Source organism: Urocitellus parryii, chromosome 1, assembly GCF_045843805.1.
Source record: "Urocitellus parryii isolate mUroPar1 chromosome 1, mUroPar1.hap1, whole genome shotgun sequence".
NCBI lineage: Eukaryota > Metazoa > Chordata > Mammalia > Rodentia > Sciuridae > Urocitellus > Urocitellus parryii.
The window spans coordinates 105,715,818-105,738,146 of NC_135531.1; the positions used below are offsets into that span (position 1 = coordinate 105,715,818).

At 37.4% G+C, this 22,329-nt stretch overlaps 1 protein-coding gene across 1 annotated transcript in view; it reads right to left on the reverse strand.

Moving 5' to 3' along the window:
- The window catches only part of Chsy3 (chondroitin sulfate synthase 3), a 252,140-nt gene extending 232,337 nt beyond the window's left edge, over positions 1 to 19,803 (reverse strand). Inside the window, exons 1-2 of the mRNA XM_026408505.2 lie at positions 18,996 to 19,803; positions 16,319 to 16,602 (exon numbers count right to left, since the gene is read on the reverse strand). Coding sequence (XP_026264290.2) covers positions 16,319 to 16,602; positions 18,996 to 19,803 — 1,092 coding nt within the window. The remainder of the gene's footprint in view (positions 1 to 16,318; positions 16,603 to 18,995) is intronic.
- Positions 19,804 to 22,329: the final 2,526 nt, after the last annotated feature.

The window sequence follows — 22,329 nt, forward strand, 5'->3', positions numbered from 1 at the left end:
TCTCTCTCTCCTGCTAGTCCTGAGTAAGCCTTGCTGCCCCATCGGGTGGTTCTAGGCGAGAGCTAGAGGGAGGGCCCGTCTTGGACCCGGACAAAGAAAAAGGTAATTGAGTCTTGTGTGTTTATTTTGATCTCACTAGTTAACTTCTATGCCACGAACCTCTTGTATAAAACCAGCGTGCTGGTCGCGCGGTGGAGAACAGAATGCTAAAATTGATGGCAGTCCCCCATGCAGAGACTTTAGTATGTCACATATCTCCTTTCTTTCTAATTTCTTCCTCTAATAAAAGGAGGCTGAGATAGAGGTAATTTAAAATCAGCTGGATGGGAAAGACTGAAGGGCATTGGTTAGAAGTTTTGAATAAAACTCTTCCCCAAAGGAGATTAAATTAACCTAGTGTCCTTACGGTTCCCAAATTCCAGGAACTTACTTTAACTGGGATGCTAGAAGATAAAATTCCTAGTGGTAGAAATCTCATTCATGATCTTCATGGTCTCTCTGTGGCTGTCATCTCCAAGGCAGTCTTTCCACACTTTCTGCCAACCATTCAACTCTCCTATAGTTAGTAACAGTCAGCCCTATGTGAATGAAAAGTCTTTGCTCTCCTCTTTTGGTTCTGTGACCCACTCACCTACAGCATTCACCCAGAGAAAGCTAGCAGGACAGTGCAGCTCTCAGGTCATCATATGCAGTCCATCGTTTCTCCTTCTATGTGCTTGAGAAGTTTACCACCTTATTTTTCAAAGTTAAGATAAACTTGTCCATGAAACTTTCCTGTTAAACTCCATAAGCACCAGGGATGGTCCCTTTTAAATATCTGCATTGCTTATCTATGACTCACAATTCTGGGCTTGCTACTATGCTACTCATATCTTTACTTGCCTATACTTTACCCCTAGCAACACTTGTCAAGGAAAGAAGTTTTGCTCTTAGAAAATAAGGCATTGCATCTTGTATTTGGTAGGTGCTTCCTTGTGCTCATCCAGGTGTGGTCTGATATCCTGATTATTTCCACAGTGTGACTTCATATTTTGTTCAAACTCCAGAAATGGGTGTACCTTTCCAAAAGAGTTATCTGGATCACCATCTCTATTTTTAATGTTCTTTCAACAGCTAAGCATATGGCTGGCACTCAGCACAGTCTGCTTGCTATGATAATTATAACAAAGATGGTAATAACCCCATTTATCCATAGGGATTCTCACAGGGATCTATTAAAAATGTATTCTTACCAATACAAAAGGTAGTCATAGAAACTAATACAATGAAATACACATATTTAAAATCCTGAAACAAAAAAAAAAAACGTTTTCTACAAGTCATAGCCATTGTTATTTTACTATTTAAATACTTCTAAGAAATTTCTACTATATGTATTTATTTCTGAGCAGTAAATGAGAAACATTGGTTGTATCATAAAGTATTTACCAGAACAAGAAATATTTTTAAGACAAAATAATGAGTTCTCAGACTATACCACAATATGTGACATTCTAGTATGATATGTCCACATGCACTTTATTCCTTAATAGTACAGCTGAAAGAAAAACAATTACTTTAGATAAAACTGGCAGCCTACTTTTTTTTTATTATTGCCCTGAAGCACAGTGAAAGATAATAATTTTGTTTCTACTGAAAATGAAAACTTTATTCTTACACAGTTTTTCCTGTAAACATGCTAAGGGATGGAAGGACTATAATTTGGGTTTCTTGCCACACCTCACAGCTCTCTTGGAAAGAAAAAGAGATTCTTTATCTCCAACAGGTAAACCTTTCTAGTGAACAGAATGCTAAAATTGATGGCAGCAGTCCCCCATCAGAGTCTTTACTGTCTGACCTGGGTCACATATCTCTTTTCTTTCTAATTTCCTCCTATCATAGGCACTTGAACTTGTCTATTCCAATCTGACACAGTTTTAAAACAAAAATCAAATGCCAATCTTTGAAGCAGAATGGCATGCTACATTTTGAGAAAAATATAGTCTTTGGAATCAATAAAGCAGAGTTTAAAAAGGGAACCTAACAATTCTCTAGCTGTGTGGCCTTGGACAAGTTACTAAACTTCTATGCACTTGTTCCTCATTTGTAGCATAGGGCAAAAGAAACTGCATCTCATTTTCTTTGCCTGAAGCTCAGAAAAACACCCAGCACAGAACAAACAGAACAGGGCTTATTATGTAACTAGTAGTCAATATTAAGGCTATATATCATAACTATTATATAAGATGATATATTGTAAATATTATGATATTTTATAAAATAGTTTTGACAGTTATATAACTATTATATATAATAGTTTGGGGCTGTTCATTAATATACGTCAACATGACATTTATTGCCATCATAATTTATATCCTCAGAAATGTTCAGAAGCTTAGGTTATTGTTCATCATAAGCATAATTCTCCAGCATAGGAAATTCTATAATGAAAGAAAGCAGAAATTTATAGAACCACATCAAACTAGAGACCAGCATTTGGTCAGGTTGTCTACATTGCTTTTAATGTGACAATAAGTCTTTTTTCCAGCTTCCAATCCATCTACAAGTTTTATAATACCTTAAGTGTTAAAATAATTCACTCATCTAAATTTATTTCAGTAGTAAATATAACATTTAAAAATAACAAAGTTAATCAAACTGCTTTATACTATAATGCCAGCATTATCCACCAATTTTTAAAATAAAATCTATTAGATCCTGATCTAGTTCAGATCTAGATGAATCTAGCCTTAATTATATCAACAGAAGAAAAATATGGTATACAGGAGGTTAAAAGAAAAAAGCATCTTTGTAATTACCTTATATTCTAAAATGTGTGACTGATAAGTATATAAATCATACATCGCTATCATAATACTCGATTCTGCCTCTGGGTTGTGGAAGGTGGCAGTAAACTAGATATCACAGAAACTCATGTGAAAAACTGGAATTTAATGCTAGCATGGAGAAATGAATAAAGGGATTAACTATCTAATTTTTTAAAAAACAATTAATGTGATATTTTCAATCCCAAATCTTTTCAGGGGGCAAATAATATGATAAAAGCAGGTGTTCTTTAGAAAAACCAAAAGCACAAATGTCTTACATAATCAGAAACTGTTTCTAACATTACTTATAATATTATACTGAAAAACCCTGATAATTAGTGTTCTACAAGAAAACTTGGAAAGTTACAAAACACTCCTTCTTTTAATTATTCCCAGACACATTTTATAATAGTCTCCAAATCCAGTCAAATCAATTTCAGTTATTATCAACTGTCTCAAGCAATTCTCCAAATGAAATACTCGATGAAATGGAACTTTGGTGTAATTCAAATAAGATTTAAGTTTTACAAGCCAGGGAGTGTTCAGTAGCCTGTATTTTGAAACTATGAACAAGAACCATAAACACAAAGCCTAGTTCATGGGACCATTTGTTAGAAGTGTCAAAACTTTTACAAGATAAGTGTAATCGAAATTCATAATGTGTCATAAATACTGGGCAATGTGGCTGTATTTGATAGCCAAGGAATTATCTCCAAAATAGACTGAGGTAAAATAAAATCTGATAATAGTACTGAACACTATTAGCACTAAAAAATACAGAAAAATTAAGGGATAAAGAACAGAAAATGCAAATGTAATTGAGATTAACTAAGATAGAACTTAGGGAGGAAAAGACAGAATCTTAATATTTATTTAAATCAGGGTCTTACAGGGTCTAATAAAATTTCTATATGCATAGTTTGCTTTAAGTAATTTTGTTTTATAAGTATCACAATTATTTTAAAATTTTAACCATGTGTTTTAATTAAAACAAGGGCATTCCTTAGACTCCTAATTTAAAAAAAATACTTTGTGGTATATTGCTAAATGTTTTGCAAATGAAACAATGTATCAATTTTAGTGAATTTGAAATTACTTTTAAAATTGACTAGGTAATAAACAATCCATATGCAAAATTTACTGTATTGCATACATAACTATTATGGTAACATGCATATACATTAGCAAGAATAATCATCAAGTACATACTTGTTACTAATGAAAATAAAGCCTTTACAAATGCTACTATAAAATATATTGCCAGAAGAACAACTAATTATTAACAAAGGTCATTTGGTTATGGTGGGGCTTTCCATCAACTTTCCAAAGTTAGAAGACATTCTTCTGAAGTTTGATTTACAACCATCTCACAAGTCCTTAGGATTATTTAATAATAATAATAAAGGAAATCAAGACAAGATAAAGGTCAAATATGAGAAATGCAGAATTTTAAACATAGGGAAATCACATAAATCTTTATATAAGCAATTATATGAAGTGTGTTGGATTTATAGACTGTACAAATAATCTTAGGTCATCTTGATTTAAATCATTTTACAGTAGATACACCTATAACATAATCATAAAGACCAGAAAAGAACTCTATGTTAATAAATCTAAAATTCCAATTTCACAAAAGAAGACACATCTGTATTTGTTTACTTCCTTACTGTGTATCTCCCTCCATGAGACTATAAATTCCACAAGAGAATTCACCTGTTCCACCTCCCAGCAAAGCATCTTTCTTGGAAGTACTCAGTAAATCTGGAATACACTTGTCAAAGAGTGATAAGCATGTGGGCAACAGAGTATTCTTTTTGAAATATATTTTAGCAGTTTATCAAAGGTAGGAAATGGCATATTGTATAATATCCTTAGAAACTGTGCAGTCCATTTCTTTTTCATTCTCCCAGAAGTGCATGTGCTTCTCTTAAAATAATACTTCAATTATTATGAAATGTTAGGCATCATTAAAACAAAAGAATGGGAGTGGTATCTGGTGCTGATATAAGGAATGACTCCCAGAAATAATCTTAATTGATTATTCAGAACAAGGTTTATATGATATTACTCCTTGTGATAAAGAAAATTGCAGGTGGGGAGAAATATTGGATCTAAAAAGTTTTTGACATTCAAGAAAAACTAAAAAAAAAAAAAAACTCTAGAGGCAGATGAAGGATGGAAACTTAAAGACTTTTCACTATCTAATATTTTTTTTAGTTTTTGAACCATTTTATAATAATATTGGTTCAAATCACTATGATTTAAATTTTAAATAATTTTTCAGCAAATTTAAGGAAATTTAATTTTAGAAAAATTAAACTTTGTCATACGGCTCTGACATGATTTTTTTTGTTTATTTGTCTAGCTATTTAGTTATTTTGAGATGAGGTCTCACTTTATTGCCTTGAACTCCAAACTCAAATGATACACCAGCCTCAGCCTTCCAAAAAAGCTGAACTATAGACCTACACCACTGTATTCAGCTGTGATATGATTTTTTTTAAGCAGTAATTGTTTCACCTATGAGTGAAGTTTTCTTAAATTCATTTTACATAATGTGATAACACTGACCATGAATTAGTTTTCTTTCCTTCCAAGATTTGAGGGCCTCATTTTTCTACTAAAAAGTTCTTTTTTCTTTTCTTTCCTTTAGTTGTAGATGGACACAATAGCTTTATTTTGTTTATTTTTATGTGGTGCTGAGAATCAAGCCCAGCACCTCACAGGTGCTAGGCAAGTGCTCTACCCCTGAACCACACCCTCAGCCCCTAAAATGTTATTACCAAGGGCTGCAAAGCCTACAGGACATCTGCTCACATCTCCCATCCTCTTTCCTCTCTGATGTCACATTTTCTACGTTTTCTGTCCCTTACTCAGCTTGTTTCCCTTACCTTCTGGCTAGTTCTTGATCTTACAAGGGCATTTCTCTTGGTTCCCATCTGCTTTCTGTTCCTTGGCTTGAAAGCTTCTCCCTTAGCCATCTGCATGACTCAAGCATCATGTCAGCAAGGCCTACCTGACCACCCTATTTACAGCTGCTCATCCACCCCTACATCTTTTCCCGTCTAGAAAATAAGGCAAGAACTTTTGTGTATGTTTTGAATACTAAAACTCCAGCACCTGGAAAAATGCCTGAAGTATTAGACGCTCAATAAGTAATCAGTGAATAAATGAATGATGAAAGAAACTCAATGTACCCAAAGCAAAAATTCTCCTTATCATCTGCCAATATTTCAAACATACCAATAACCCAACTTACTCTTCCCATATACTTTATCTCTAGAAACAATTATAATCCAAGCCCAAAACCCAGGTTTTACCATAATTTTTTCCCAGTCCACTCTTATAAGCTATCACTAGTTCTGTCAATTCCCTCTCTTCACACACTCTTAAGTGCATCTCCTCACTTGCATTGATTCTTTGACCCTTTCATCAACACTCATCTCTCACTTGGGATTTAGGGCAAAAGCTACTGTCATGTGTCTCTACACCAAATCATAAGGGCCTCCATGTTTCAATCATTAGAGGCAAGCTGATCGAGGGTTCTCTACTTCTCAGAACTCTTCAAAGCTCCCAGTATCTGCAGAACTGGTTTTTCATCCCAACTGCTAATTGGAAACACCCAGGAAGATTTTTAAGGATCCTATGCATGTGCTCCCCTTTAGACTAATTACACCATCCCAGGTCATTGTAAGAATCGCTGTTCTACAGCATACAATCTAAATCTTAGAGCATAATATACAAATCCTTTCATAATTGAGTTCTACCCACAGTTTTTAATCCTCATTTCTACTGCCTCTACATTTGCTTGAACCAAATACGCTACCATGCTGTTCTTCCATCTCTGCCTGCCCATGTATCCTGGAGCATCCAGTAATACCCCTATTCATTACTTCAGGTTCTCCATCTTTGCTTTCCCTTGTGTGTTCTATCTATGCTTTTCTCTATTGTAACAGTTAGCTACATCAGTGGACATGGAAATATCAGTGGACAATCACTGATGAAATCAAAGTTACCCATTTACATTTTTAATCTAAAAACTTATCATTTCTGCAAACAGATCACTCTGATACCCTATTCTTTTGGAGCTCCAACTCAATCAGTCAACAGTAGAGCGATTAAATCAATAAAAATATTCCACCTGTTTGCAAAGCACTATTATTACATATCATTCAGATGAAATCAAAAACAGCTACAATATTTTAAGCCTTGAATATGTAAAAAAGAATACTTTTCCAAGAATAATTTAAAATTCACGATGAATTTTTTTTTAGAAGAGCAATCTTTGAAACATAAAAGTTAGACCAAGAGAAAGGAGACAGTTTTGAGTGATGCATTATATTCATAATCTTAAAGTCCAGTGACTAGCAGTTTGGAGCCAATGAGTACAGACAACGACAGAAATGCAGAAATGTTGATCACTCCCCTATGGCTCCCCACAAAATATACTTTTAAGAAGTAATTTAAAATAGACTGAATATTTAAATATGAAAATTAATTTTTAAATGCATACAGGGATCTAAACCCTAGAGTCTCATTAGAGTCACTAGGAAGTTTTAAACACTATCCATGCTGCAGGCATCACCTGTAAGAGATTCTGATATAATGGGTTAGAGAATGGGTTCAACATCAGAATTTTTTCCCAGTTCCCCAGGGGATCCCATTATGCAGTCAGGGCAAAGAATCATTAAGTCACCACATTCAATACTGTAGCAAAGTCCATCTTGCTAAAAGAAATCACAATGAAACCCTTTCCAAACAACATAATCTCATTTCCCCGGGGGGGGGGGGGGAGAAATAAGGTAAGCATTGTGATCTGGAAAATATGAATAATATTTAACACTTACACATGGTTTACTATGTATCAAGCAGGATTCTAAGGGCTTCTAATCTATTGACCTTTTTATTCCTCGAAATGGCTTTGTAATGTTGCCACTATTTTATGTCATTCTGCTTCTGCAAAAGTCTCTAGCAGTTGTAGAATCCTACCACTACTAGACGTTACTCAGAATGCTGGCACTAAATCTGCTCAACAGCTCTATAAAGAGAGCACTATTCAATAGATGAGAACTCTAAGGCAAAGGGAGGTAATAACAAGTCTAAGGACATGCAGCTTGTGAAGGGCTATATCCAAATCTATAACCAGATAGTCTTGCTAAAGTTTTGTATAATTTGTAGTAAGCAACAGCAGCAAAATATATAAATATACAACAAAAATAAATGACTTTATTTTTCTCCTCTTCAAGGAGTAGTAAGAAAAAGAGAAGAGGCTAACTTAAGAAAATTGAAATAAAAATAATTTAATCCTAGTTCTGAGATTTGTACCACTGGACCCAACAGAGATTTCATGATATAGAATGCAAAAAGGAAGAAAGAAGGAGAGAATAAATGAGTTGATGGATGGATGGATGGATTTATAAAGATATCTGAGATGGACCCCAACCATCTATCAGACCTAAAAAAAGAGCCTTACCCCTCCTCCCTGTGCACTCTACAAGAACAAGGAGGGCATATATGTCATTTATTGCATACATAAATATAATTGAATTCAGTTGGTTATTTCCAATGTGATACAATTGAATTCTAAGGCTGAACATTTTACATTTATTTTCACAATATATTTTCTTATGAGTGATACTCATTATATGCATTAAATATCCTTATTTCATATCAAATTTATTTCTGTATTTTAGGATATTAGATTACTAAAATATACCATTTTAATTAAAATGTTGGTCTTTTTATATTTTAATCTGTGAACATCTTTCCTCAAAATTAAATTACTATTTATGAGAACAGACTTTTCCTAATAACTGGTTCAGTATCTGTGTAACCACATTTGGACCTCAAGGGAAGCTATTTGAATCTCTCCTGGACCTCTTTTTGCTCCTCTGCAGGATGGCCATCCTCTTCTTTATCTCTGTAGGATTCCTCCAGCCGGTATTTCTGTCCTCCTCTTGATTAGCAAAGCAAAACCAAATGTCTCCCCTTAACCAACAACATAGCAGTTGGACTTTAGGTTCTTACCAGAACACATACTTATCTCCAACTGCCTATTGGACAGCCTGAAATAAAATACTTGAGTGAGACAGAATAGCCATGGAAGGTTCTCTGAAGAGAATCCTAACTTTTAAAATAAAAATCAAGAAATGCACCAAACAATGGTATACTTGACAAAATCATGTCATATACAAGTTGAATTGCTTGTACAGAATTGCCCTTATGTGCTGTAGTCTGGCTTGAGGGAAGTGGCAGAATCATCCAAGTGAACCAGACTACTGAACTTATTATTCATGTGGTCAACTACACCCCTCAAGGTTCTTTCTCTCCCATGGGGGAGATTTTACTAGGTCTCAGCATCAGCATACGTTACAACTCTCTTTAATGTTAAGAAAGCAGGCGTTCAACACATTTTCCTTTATAGATGAATCATATTTTCGGCACATTTTCTTTTTTCCTCTGATTTTTTCCCATTATAATTTTATTTATTACATTTTATTAACCCACATTTAAATTTCTTCTTTGGGTATACAAGAATTCTATGAATAAATAGCTTTATAATAAAAAACGAATGAAACTGAAAGGCATAATGAAAAGATCAGATACTATTGATTAATGAAGATACAGCTTTAAAATTATGTAAGTAAATAAAATTTTTGGAGTTTCAAAAAATTAAGAAATGTATTTTATTCATCTGTTACTTCTAAAATAGTAAGTACAAAGTTTTGTGTGTGTGTGTTTGTCTGTCTTTGATTTAGTTAATGTAGAAACTTGCAATATACTAACTGTCCAATATTTTCAAAAGCAGAGTGATTTTAAATGTAAATCATGACTCAAATTGGTTTCTATGTGGTTAAATCCCAACTAGAGTGTTGTTTAAGGGTTACAACTATAAATAAGAATACTACGTTTGTAAGGAACAGCAACCCCTCAATTTTTCAGTTTATTTTGGTTTCCTCTTATTATTCAGTAATATCAAATAACTCATAAGATTGACTTGTTTCTAATGTTAATAGTTTGAAATTAAATGTCTTATTAAAATTTACACATCTGGGCAAAAGGCACATGTTAATATCAAAATAAAATGGAATATAGTTAAATAATAGAATATATTTCTTTATACTTTGAACACTAAGTCACTAAGTAGAAAGGAGTTTGAAATAGCTGTTTCTCAAAAATATAGCCTTTTGGAGGCCAATACAATGAAAAGGAACCAGGAAAACTGACTTGGAAAATTTTCAGGAAATCAGAATACTTGTGATCAATAAGAGAGGAAAAGCATTCCATCTTTTTCAAAGTAATATGAGTATTTATGTTACAATGGAGTTTATTTCAAATTGCCTGGAGGCAACTTTCTATTTTAATTTTTTCCACAACTGTTGGAAATCATCTTCTTGGAAAGCATAAGTTGTCAGTTCAGGTGATCAGGCATCAGTTAGCAATGAAAATGAACCACCTAAACATATTTTAGTATATGAAACATACAAAGTATATGAAAATTGTTCTGGGTTTTCCCATGAACTCTGAATGCAAATTTATTTTGTGTGATGAAGAAAACAGTGTGGCAGCACAGAAATTTCATAAAAATCAATGCAGAATGATTTCATCTGACAAGTGGGACGGGGGTGGAAAGAGTAGGTGTGAGAAGCTTACTTACTGCTTTTAGTAAAGTTAAAATTCAAATTGTGACTGAATCAGACCAAGAAAAGATTTGTTGAAAGACGTAATTTTAGATCAAAATTCAAGTCTTACACTTTATCACATATATTAATACACATTGGAAGCATAAACCATGTTCATAATAGAGCAAAACTAACATTAGAAAAGAAAGATTTCTAAAGAAGGGGAAGATGCGAAGAAGGAAGAGTAGCAGTCCCACGAAAACGAACAGAAATCTTAGCTTTAATGGGTATGTCATGAAGATCTTATGTATAGTCGAATTTCTTATGATGTGGTTCTCTGTTTCTACTTAAAAGCCCAAAAAAGTACTGCCAGAACATATCCTTTTGTGAAACAAGAGAATTTACTAGGACGTTTTTAGCCTTTAGTGGACAAAGACTGAACATGGAACATTCTGGTGTGAAGTTAACTCTATTTTGTGGGGTTTTTTTCCCCCCTTTTGTTACTGGTGATTGAACCCAGAGTTACTTTAGTACTGAGCTACATCCTCAGTCCTTTTTACTTTTTATTTTGAAACAGGGCCTAGCTAAATTGATGAGGCTGGCCTCAAACTTGGAATCCTCCTGCATTAGCCTCCCAAGTGGCTGGGATTACATGCTTACGCCACAGTGCCCTGCTGAAGGTTACTCTTTAAGGAGTAGAACAAAAACTGGTTAGTCATAGGAAGCATTTTGTAAAGGCACAGAGAAACATTTTTCCAACACTGAAGTCTGAACTTCTTGAAAGAACATTTAGTTGAAAGGAAGGAAAGAAAGAAGGAAGAAAGGAAGGAAGATAGACTGATTCTTTGGTTTCATTCTACAGGAAACCTTAGAATGAAAAAACATAAACTAGTCCTAAAACAATTCCTTGATAAGTGAGATACCAAACTCACAGGGAGAAGAACAATAATCAGAATTAAAATTATTTTAACACTTGAATATATGTGTTCTTGCCAAAAAAAAGAAAAAAACAACAACTTCCAATTCTGCCAATATAAAAACTGAACACAGATGTATAAACAATTTTTAATAGTGAGGATTTCATTATTTATTAAAATCATATTTATAATAAAGCATAAGTATATCATGTGATATAAAATTCTGTGAATAATTTGAAAAATATTAATGCTCTGTAAATTATAATATTTAAACTATACATTTCATTCTCACTGGAAAATCACTTTATTTCACAGAGAACATTTTCATTTAATTTGCAACAGAAGGATGATCTAATTCAAAAAATCAAATCTTTTATGTCTGACTGGGCCAGGAAGTTAAAATAAAATTACAAGGATCGCCTGATGTAAAATAGGACATGAAGGGAACTGAAGATTGTCTGCCTCTGCTCAGGATATCAAAATAAATAAATAAACAAAAACAAAAAAACTTAAAACACTTCATGTGCCAAACAATGTTTAAGAGCCATATGCAGCCTCCCAGGCTGCCAGATTGCAGCTCTAGAGAAACAGTAGCCAAGGCAGAGCTCAACCAAAACTGTGATCCTAGCCAACAGGAGGTGCCAATAAATTCCAACACTCAGAGAGAATAGAATAGAATGATTTTTTTTTTCATAAGCATGTTTCAATTAGTACTCTCCACATGTAAATAGGAGGCCTATATGACCTATGGAGTCTGTTGATTATTAATCTCGTTGACCATGTAAGCCTTGAAACCAGGTAGAGAAGGGAAAATCTCAATTAAAAGACTCTTTTTGAGTGATCACTGGCACACAGAGAACCAGTCTTTCTGAGTCTTCCTATCAGCCAAACACTCTCTATTCAGAAGAGAGCAGGTCTAACTGTGATCTGGGTACAACATGGGGGGGGGGATGAAAAGGCAGGTGGAGAAGACAAAGAAGTACAGCAAGAGGTTAATAGGCAAGATAAGTTTCCCCAAACCACCAGGACCTTATTGTGATGAAGAACTGAAGTTCAACATCATTGCTTCGAAGCCCAGAGGTATATCAAGAAAAGGTTCTGGCTGCCTAAGAGACAAGCTCCTGGGCATTCATGTGGGTTGAATGCAGAATGGGATATAACTGACTTCATTTCCTACTGAAGATGGAAGAGGAACTCAGAAAAAGGGGCCATTGTTCTGGCAGTGAATCTAGGAATCTGTATGGTAATTATTTTTTTCTTTATGTAGAGTCAGACCTGTAAGAAATTCCTTAAACATGTGTATTACATAATGATTTGTTAAATTGTATTTTCCACACAATCTCTTTAAGGTCATTTATTTAATTTAATGTGGACAGATTCAAACGAACATTTGTAATGTATTTTTTAAAACAGACATCCATGTTTCATAGTAAGTTTTACTGTGCTGGACTCTTTATATTTCTAAAATTCTGTAATGTTTTCACTTCTTGTTCTTTCCCCCCAAAACAACTTACATTTGTAATCTCTCACTGAAAAATTTATTTTTATTTTGACCCTTTTGATTCAGATGAATTACCATTACCTATAATTATTAAGTCAGCAAAATCTATGAATCCTTGTTTTACAATATAGTACATGATCTTTATAGCACTGAGACAAGAATAAATCATATCTATTGACAATTTACTATGTACTAAACACTTAATTAAGGGCTTTATATGGATTATTTCATCATTTTACTTAATCTTCCCTGAAATTCATGAGGCAAAAACTGTCACAATCTTAACGTCAGTTGAATTAAACAATGCTTAAAGAAGTTATTTGCCAAAGACAATTACGCCAACAAGTAGTAGAAAGGTGGCTCAAACCCAGTTCAAGTACATCCCTTTCCTGGTCTGCCATCCCCTCTATTCCTCACAATACGTTATTCATGCTATATACATTACAGAAATGCTATATACATTTACTTAGCAGTGAAGAAGAGTAGTAAAAGATTCCTAGGTTTTATAAAAATATAATATATTCAAGGAAAACTAGAAAGTCTATGTATTTTTTATATTTTTTTAGTTGCAGTTGGACATGATACCTTTATTTTTCTTAATTTTTTTATGTGGTGCTGAGGATCAAACCCAGCATCTTGCACATGCTAGGCGAGCGCTCTACCACTGAGCCACAACCCCAGCCCCAGAAAACTCCATGTATTTTAATAATGCATACAGTTTTCTTCCTATAAGATTTGCAGGTCTGTTCACCATTTTTAAAAGATAACATTCCATCATGAATGTTTCACCTATTAAAACTTGAAAACCATAGACATGCTTTCGTTATGGCCCTCTCGATCTGAAAGAACATTTATCAGGAGGAGACGCCAAACAAAATCCTGAAATCTGTGAAACATAGATGAAGGAAATTTTAAATTTAAGAAAAGTCTGTCACACATGTTCCTTTTTAGAGAAATATGAAAACTCAAGTGATGGTCAACATCATAGCTTTTTTTAAATATCATCAGATGTGAAATTTCTCATTTAGTAAAAAGGCCAACCCAAAGTATAGAACAATCTTTCTACATAATGTAAACAGTAATATATGGATACCATTTCAAGAAACCCCAAATCCAAATTAGAAAATGATATGGAATCTATATATATATCCTACCTTAGTTTAGCTGTACCCCATCTGTCCTCCTCAGGTGTTTCATGAAACATAAAACACACCTCTAATATTAAAATTCTTAAGTGTAATTTATTTGTATATTTAAATTTACTAATTTTATTAACAGATATACCTTTGGGTAATGAAATTTGCCACTATTCCTTTAAATAAGATTGTGAAACTTTGTGTTAGGATTAAAACAATGTCTCCTCTTAAATTAATATTACTTAGGTAGTTCTTTGAAGACCAAATTCCAAAACAGAGTAACAGTTATATGAAAGCTTAGTAATATATCAAGTCAGCATTCTCTTCCCGTGCTCCTCTAGGAGATACTTTCTAATGCCAGACAAAATGTCCAAATGATTTGTTTTTTACAAATTCTATAGCCATTGATGAACAAGTGTCTTCAAATATATTGTGAAAAGTTACTCAAAATATTGTGTTCACCAAGTTACAACCTCTAAGACTTAGTTAATAAAAGCATCTAAGATTCCAATTATTCTAAAGGAGAGGTGTCTGCCTATAATATTCCTTCTTTTAACTAGAACAAATGTCCATATTATAAAACACTAAATTAATTCTTGAGCTTATAGATCACTTGAGCCTATTTTAATCTCTTGGAATATGACCATGTAGACCACCAGGTAAATACTGGACTTTCATAGCAGAATCATTGAAAACTTGGAAGAAGGACATTTAGACATGTTTGTTAAAAACATTATATGTAACGTTAAGACAATGACTTATCAAATAAAACATAGTAGTCTCTCCTCTTTATTGCTAATTACAGATAAAAGAAATTTTTTAATCATCTATTCAGAGAAATGTCTGCAAAAATAAAATACCTTCATGTAAACAAAATCATTGGTTTCTGCATTAACTGTTTTGTCTCTTAAAAGGCTTTATATTATAGAAAAATCTTTTTATTAAACTTATTCTAAAGATTACTTATCTTTAAATTATAATGTTTTATGTCAATTTTTTTCAGAGGGTAGCTGCAGGCCAGTTTTATGAAAGAAAAATCACTATTTTATTGTCAAAAGAAATCATCTTAATTTGCATAATATATATTCTAAATAAAAAGTTGTCAATAATTTTCACTTTCTATAGTAGGTATACAAAATACTTCTTTGAAGTATAAGTACCATAAAGCATATTTACGAAAAGCAAAATTAACTAAAGTGACATCACAATTATGAAAGAAAAATAAATGGATCTGTATAACTGATGTATTATGACTTCACAGAGAACACATTTTCATGAATTTTTTTCTATAATAAGTAACAAGAAAATTTTGAAAAGATAAGCGAATAAGTTCAAATATGATTTATAAAGGTGTGCATTGGGTAGCTAAAATAATATTAAACTCCAAACACCTAAAATTCAAACTATCCTAAAACTGCAATACACTACTTAAATGTTAAATCAATGTTTATTAAGATTGTATTTTAGGAGGTCTATTTTAAATAAAATTTTACTTCATTTCAAAACCAACTTCCTAAGGAAAAAATAATCCCATAATATTTCATAAAACTAATTACTGCAATAACCAAAGTAGCTCATAAAACTAATTACTGCAATAACCAGAGCATTTCATAAAACTAATTACTGTAATAACACAACTCAGATTATTTAAATAATGGTTGCTGCTCAGAACTTGGCACAAGGGCAGACATAAACAGTCTAGTGAACTAGTCAAAATACTAAGAAGTTACATAACACCTTCAGAACTTTTTCCCCCAGATAAGTCATGCCTTTAAGATGCCCAATAAATGATCAAATAGAGGAGTTAAAATGTTGTGAACAAACCTATCATAAATGATACATTATTAGTTCTTCTTGTGCTTTTAAAAATTTTATATGTCCACTTTCCACTTGAAAATCTCCAAAGAAACTTCCGATTCTCACCATGTGAAAACAAAGAAATGTCATCACATATTAACAAAAAGAGAAAAAAGAAAAAAAGTGGCTGTGGTACAGTACCAAATGATAAGAGCTACAGCTGAAGAGAAAAAAAAAATTAGTGTTCTTGTTAGAAGAACATAAACACCAATAAAGCAAATAAAGCTGGAAGATAGTATTTTCAGAGATGTGACCATGACTATATATCTAGGCTGCTGCTTAAAGTTAAGGATCATGCTAATAACAAAGGCACAGTCAGCCCCTTGATCAAATAACAGAGTATCTCCCACAATCACCTATGTGCCCATAAAAGGTTGCTACTGTTACTTTGAAATAAATAGAAACAGAGAGAATCACAGACTGAAATGGCATGCACCTATAACATATGAACATTTCATCAGAGTGAAAGACTTACCTCATAAGACCAGACACACTGAGTTCCACCAAAACGGCGAACACACCTTCCTACTTCCACGTCCTCGTGAGTTGTGTACATTTCTCTTAGGCATTCACCAATATGTGGCACCATCCTCCTGAGAACTTCCCGGCTGAAGATCATGCCAGGTCCTCCCATACAGAAGTTCTCCCCGGGCTCCAGCCCTAGCTTTCCAAGCTCTTCAATATTTCCGAGACCAGTCTGTCCCAGGTACAAAGGCTTGCTGCTATTTAGCGATCTAAGAAACTCCTCTAACTTATCACCTACAAGGAGAAAGAAAATAATCACTACTTTTTAAAATTTTCACAATAATTTATATTGTACAAAGTAGAGGACAGAGCTTTCAACATTGTTGTTAAATCCCTCCTAAACCTTGAACCTCCAATAACTCTACTTGTAACAACTGAAAAAGTTGAACAATATCATATTATTTAAAAATACTAATTCAGAGTTACTGATTAAATATTAATAAAATTTTTATTAACTCATGGTCTAGGTGTCTGTAAAACTGCAACAATTCAACAATCATTTTTTTTCAGTAAAAGATAAAATAATGAGAATAAAGATAGGGTTCCTGGCATATCAGATAGGAGTAACAAAAATTTTCAGAAATGTGAAACATATTCAGTATTGATATTTAGTATTGTTTTGACAGACCTATACATGTCCAATGATTACTTTTTCCTGATAATTAATTTAGTTAGGTGCTGTGTTGTTAACCAAAATTCAATCATGTACAATCCGTGTTGTTTTGGGGAGTGTTTGAATCTAATTTATCATGAAATTTAATTTGGGAAGGCATTGTTTTAGAAAAAAAAAAAAACATTTGTTAAAACTTAAACAATGAATTGGTTTCACTCACAGTTGTTAAGTTCACCAGGGAAAACAACTTAAAAATAAAATTACACAGCTAAAACAGTTCAAAAATATTTGGTATTCCACAAAGTGATACATCAGAATAAGTTGAGAGTCTCGGTCTTCACATTCCCAGTCAGCATCTTTACTATCAATTTTGATGATCTGGGCATCTGCAGTCATTATCTTGATCCCATGCCTGGATCTCAATGAGTTTCAGCTGACTATTATTGTGTTCTTAATTATCTCATTCTAAAAGAAATGGAAAGAATATGGCCTTTCAAAGTTCTGAAGGACAACCTTTCAAAGCATTAAAACAAATGATAGATGTAGGTGCTGCTAATACATTTTAGAATTTCTCTGCAAAGTGTGACACTTCTGCCAGGAAAGCATTGTGACTTTTTAAAATGAGACACAGAAGACAAGGGGATCATAAGATAGTGGAAGCATTTTTCTTGGAATCAATCCTAAATAGCATGTATGGGAAATGCAAGCAAATGGCAGCATTCTTTATTTTTCTGTCCAATTACCAACCAGCATTGTCCTATTCCAACCAAGCATTACAGCAATTTTCCTCCTCTCAACCCAAACTCAATCTCTATTTATTAACAATGCATTGACTCCTTGTGCCAAAACAGGTCCCTTGGGTTATTTTTCCTTGCATTATGTTAAAGGTACTATCTGGATCAGGAGAAAGCAATGAGGTTAAAAATAGAGAGGCATAAACTAAGGAAGGGCTGCCCCCCTTTGACCAAAAAGCTAGGAAATGTGGAAAACACAGAGAAACCTCCTTAGGTACAACAGTTAATTCCTTTGCGTCCCTCCCCATCTCCGCAACTGTCTGGACTGGAAAGACTGACTCCTGTACTCTAAGGAACTTAGATCTGCTGAGTTTAGGGATTCTCTGGCCAGAGCGGCCCATGCTCTGTGTAAAGGACCGCGCCTCCTTTAAAACGGACAAAGTTTTCTTGTGCTGTGGCTGCATGTGGTTCTGGGAAGGACTTCCAGCCTCCGCTTATTGCACAGCCACCAAGATGCACGGGAAAGGATCCAATACCCGGGCGCGCCAGTAAACCTGGAGCTCTGAGGGTTTGGAATTGAAACACGCTTTTCCCTTCTTCCCCACCTGACAATACGATAAAACCCCATGGAGTTTTATTGAGGTGTGACTGGGGTGGTGAAAGGCTAGGTGATGCACTGTGGTAACCGGAAGAAAAGGTGCGCTGGGGCGGTGGGGTTGCCCAAAGACTCCCAGTGTGCCGCAAGTTGTGCGAAAGGGAGGCATATGTACTGGTAGGGTCTAGGACAGTGAACCAGCTGAAACAAAAGAACAGAGGAATAAAGAAGGAACATGGGGTCTCCAGCCTGACTCTAGCCAGCATCCTGCACTTTGCCTTCTGCCGAAGACACGCCCCTCTGGGCAGATTTGGTAAACTACCACCATTGGGGGCTTTCGTGGGAGGGCCAAATGGGAATGGCTTTTGGTTTAGCTTTAAAGTCCCTTTCCACGTCTCACCCACACGGTAAAGGGTAGGGACAAACGCCAGGTGGAAAGGACAGCAAGAGTCTGAAAGGCAAATAAAGCTGGGCAGGTATGAGGAGGGTCCAGACTGCAGGAGAAGAGGAGGAGCGGGCTAGATAATGGTGGGCGGATGCGAGGGGTGGGGATGGGGCCGGGGGCTGACAGAGCTCCAAGCACGTGTTGGAAGAGAAGCTTAAAGGGCTGGGCAGGGGCTGGGGTTTGTTGCAGAAAAAGGAGTCAGGAGGTGGGCAGGTGGGACAGCCGGCGCTGGGAGGTCACCTTTGATGTAGACATCGTCGTCTGCGCGCATGAACCACTCATACTTGTCCAGGTAGTGGTCGTGCATGTACTTGATCATCATGAAGGATTTTTTCTGAGGAGGGTAGGAATCATCCACCCCCGGCAGCGCGATGACAGGCAGGGGTGGCGGGGGCTGGCCGAGCCCAGCGTTGGGTGGCTGCTGACTGGAAAAGAACTCCACGCGGCCAGGGATGAAGCGCGCCCAGGTCCGCTGCGCCGCCAGCGCACGGCTGCCCAGGTACTTCTGCGCGGTCATCACACCCACATACAGGAAGTCCCGGGGTCGGGAACTCGGGGCGGTGGCACCCCCATCCCCGCTGCCGTTGTGGCTACTCCGCGGCCGGCCGCCTCTTCGCTGACCAGCCGCGCCCCCGTCCTCTTCCTCAGGTTCCCCTTCGGCCGCTGGGGCGCCTGGAAGCCCTGTGGCTCCATCAGGCTCGCGTCCTCGCCGCCGCTGCTGCAGCGGAGGTGGCTGCTGCCAGGGGCTGCTCCGAAAACTGGTAACTCCGGGCGCTGCCTCCGGCATCTGCAGCCCCTGGAGCTCCTGGCGCGCGGGGGGCGGCGACTGCTCCTGCCGCGGCCGGGACTGGGGTTGGGGGAGCGGCTGCTGTGCTCCGGGGCCGGGGCCAGCAGCCGAGCGGCCGTAGTAAGAACAGAGGCTGGAGCCCCGTCTCTTCCTCTCGCTCAGTTCGGCCACCCTGGGGGCGATGAGCCAGGACGCGGCAGTGAAACCCAGCACCAGCCCCAATGCCACGCTCATCCACGGGCGCCGAGAGCGCACGGCCATCGCTACTGCCCGGTACACGGACGCTCGCTGGGCGGCCTCGACGCTGCGCGCGGGTCCCGGGGCTCACACCCGCCCCTCCTCCGCCTTCGCGCCCCCAGCCCTGGCCTCAGCACGCCGCCTAGGCGCCGTCTCCGGCTCGGGGTCCGAGCGCTCCTGGCGCCTCGCCTGCCGCGGGCTGCAGTTGCCTGCCAAGCTCCCTGTTCCGCTCTGGGCAGGGACTCAGAGCAAGGGTGAGGAGTGAAACTTCTCCCGGCAACGGCAGTGGCGGCGGCGGCGGCGGCAGCGAGAGGAGCTGCAGGAGAAGGAGGAGGAGCAGCGGCGGCGGCAACGCGTCCGCTCCTAGGCTGCCACCCTGTCACTGGCGCGCCTGGCCCCTCCCTCTTTCCTCCTTCCCAAGCCCCCGCCCTCGCTCCCCGCCTCCTGCCCCCCCCCCCCAACCACCACCCCTGCCACCCCGTTCCCAACTGGCCCGTAGGAGGAGCCACAAGGGCCACGGTTGCCAGCCGGGGGAAGCGTGCGGGCCGCGGTGTTTCCCCGTCACCCGCCCTAGCACGCCCCTGGTCTGCGCCAGGGTCCTGAGCCGGCCTCCTCTCCGGAAGGAAACGATGCCTGTCGGGCCGCCTCCGGCTTCCAGCTCTGACGCCCCCTCTCCCTCCTCCCTCGGCTCTTACTCTCCATCCCAGTTCCCGTCCCGTCCCGCCCCGCCCTCCGCCGGCCTCCAGACACCCGTGTCCGGAGGCTCCACTGCTCTCCTCCCGGAGCTTTGACTCCGCTGACCTCATCGGCGGAGCTCGGGTCCTCGAGCCCCCAGCAAGCGCCTCCATATCCCTCAGGATTCGCCTACCCGAGTCCACACGGGTTATGTCCTGGCTTGACCCTTCCCCACTCTGCCCCTCCCCAGGTCCGTCTGTGGGCCACTTTGGCGGTTTTTAGTCATTTTCACGCTGCACTTACCGCTGCCACTCCGCGCCTTCTCTCTCCACTCCTGGTTCCGCCCACTGCTCAGGAAACTAACCATGGTTCCCAGCCTAACTCCCCTATCCCAACTAGCATTTTTAATCACCCTTCCCCCAGTATTCACAGAAGCTTCACCATCACTTGGTGTCTCAATTGGAAATACCTTTTCTGAAAGTCTGGGATTGGGGGGGGGGGGAGATGAGAGTGAGTGGGGACTCAGTCCCCAAAGAAGATAAATGTCCCATGTTCTCTACCTGTTGAATTGGGAAATGAGCTGCCTAATCCTCTCCTCCTTAGCTCTGGTGGTCCCTCATCCAGTAGTAAGAACCATGAACTATTTTCAATCTTAGAAGGTCGTTGGCTCAGTAACACTAGCAAATGATGGCAAAATGTGGACAAATTCGTGGGGCCAATACCCTGAAAATCTAAAGAAATTCTTATCCAAGTTAATTTAATCAGAAAATAAAATAGAAGATACAGTGTCGACTCTTGTTTATTAATTCCAAGACAATGACAGGAGACATTTAACCTCTCCAATAAGGGCAGGCAAATCATATCGTTAGCAATGGAATCTTAGAACTAAGTTAAATTGCATTGGACAAAATCATTTTAAGTGAAAAAAAAAATCTGAAGATGTGTGATATTTTGAAGGGAACATTTTAAAATTTCTCCCTAAATGTGTGTGTATGTCTGGGGTACATGTGGCATCCCAAACTTTGCCTCCTCTTCAAATTTAAGTCTTCTGTTTTATACATCAAACTGAAAGGGATGGTATTGAATGGCATTAGACATAATGGCTCCATCCAGCAAGGTGCTGGCAGCATCCCTGGAACAGTAGGCCTGCCTGGAGCCCTTGGAGGAGTGGTTCTTTCCACACCAGTCACTGGCTGTGCATGAACACGTCTGACTAAATGTTTCATCTGCTGGACAATGAAGCTCCTTTTCCATGTCTAAGTCTTGCCCAGAGACACGTGGGAATAAAGATTATTGGACTCTTTCTGAAAGTTGAATTTTAGTTAGAATACAAAATTAACAGGAACCTTCTCATTTAAAAATACATTTTCCCAAGAACAGTTTAATTCATCTACAACATGTTATTCAATAGACCTTCTCTTATAATGAAAAATATTCTTTATCACTAAGAAAAAAGCTACTAGCCACATATGATTATTGAACACTTGAAATCTAGTAGTGTAATTTAAAATAAAAATTTCAATCTTATTTAATTTTAATTAGTTTTAATTTAAATAGCGCCATGTGTCTATAGGTTAAGGATTCTCAAAATATATGACCAATAACAATGAACACATAGTCCTAAACATTAGCATCTCTTCATCCCAGTATTCTTCATCCCAGTATTCAACTGGGCTCCACTTTAATGGGTGCCATTCATGCAATTGATCTACAAAATCATTGATTATCACTGCACACAAATAACCATACATGAACTGTTTTAAAATATTTGGGAAGAAAGTTTATCTCATTCATTAATTTCTTTAAAGATGTGTAGTACAGATTAAATGTTACAAGAGGTCAACAGCTTTAGACATGGAGATGTCAATAAGATAT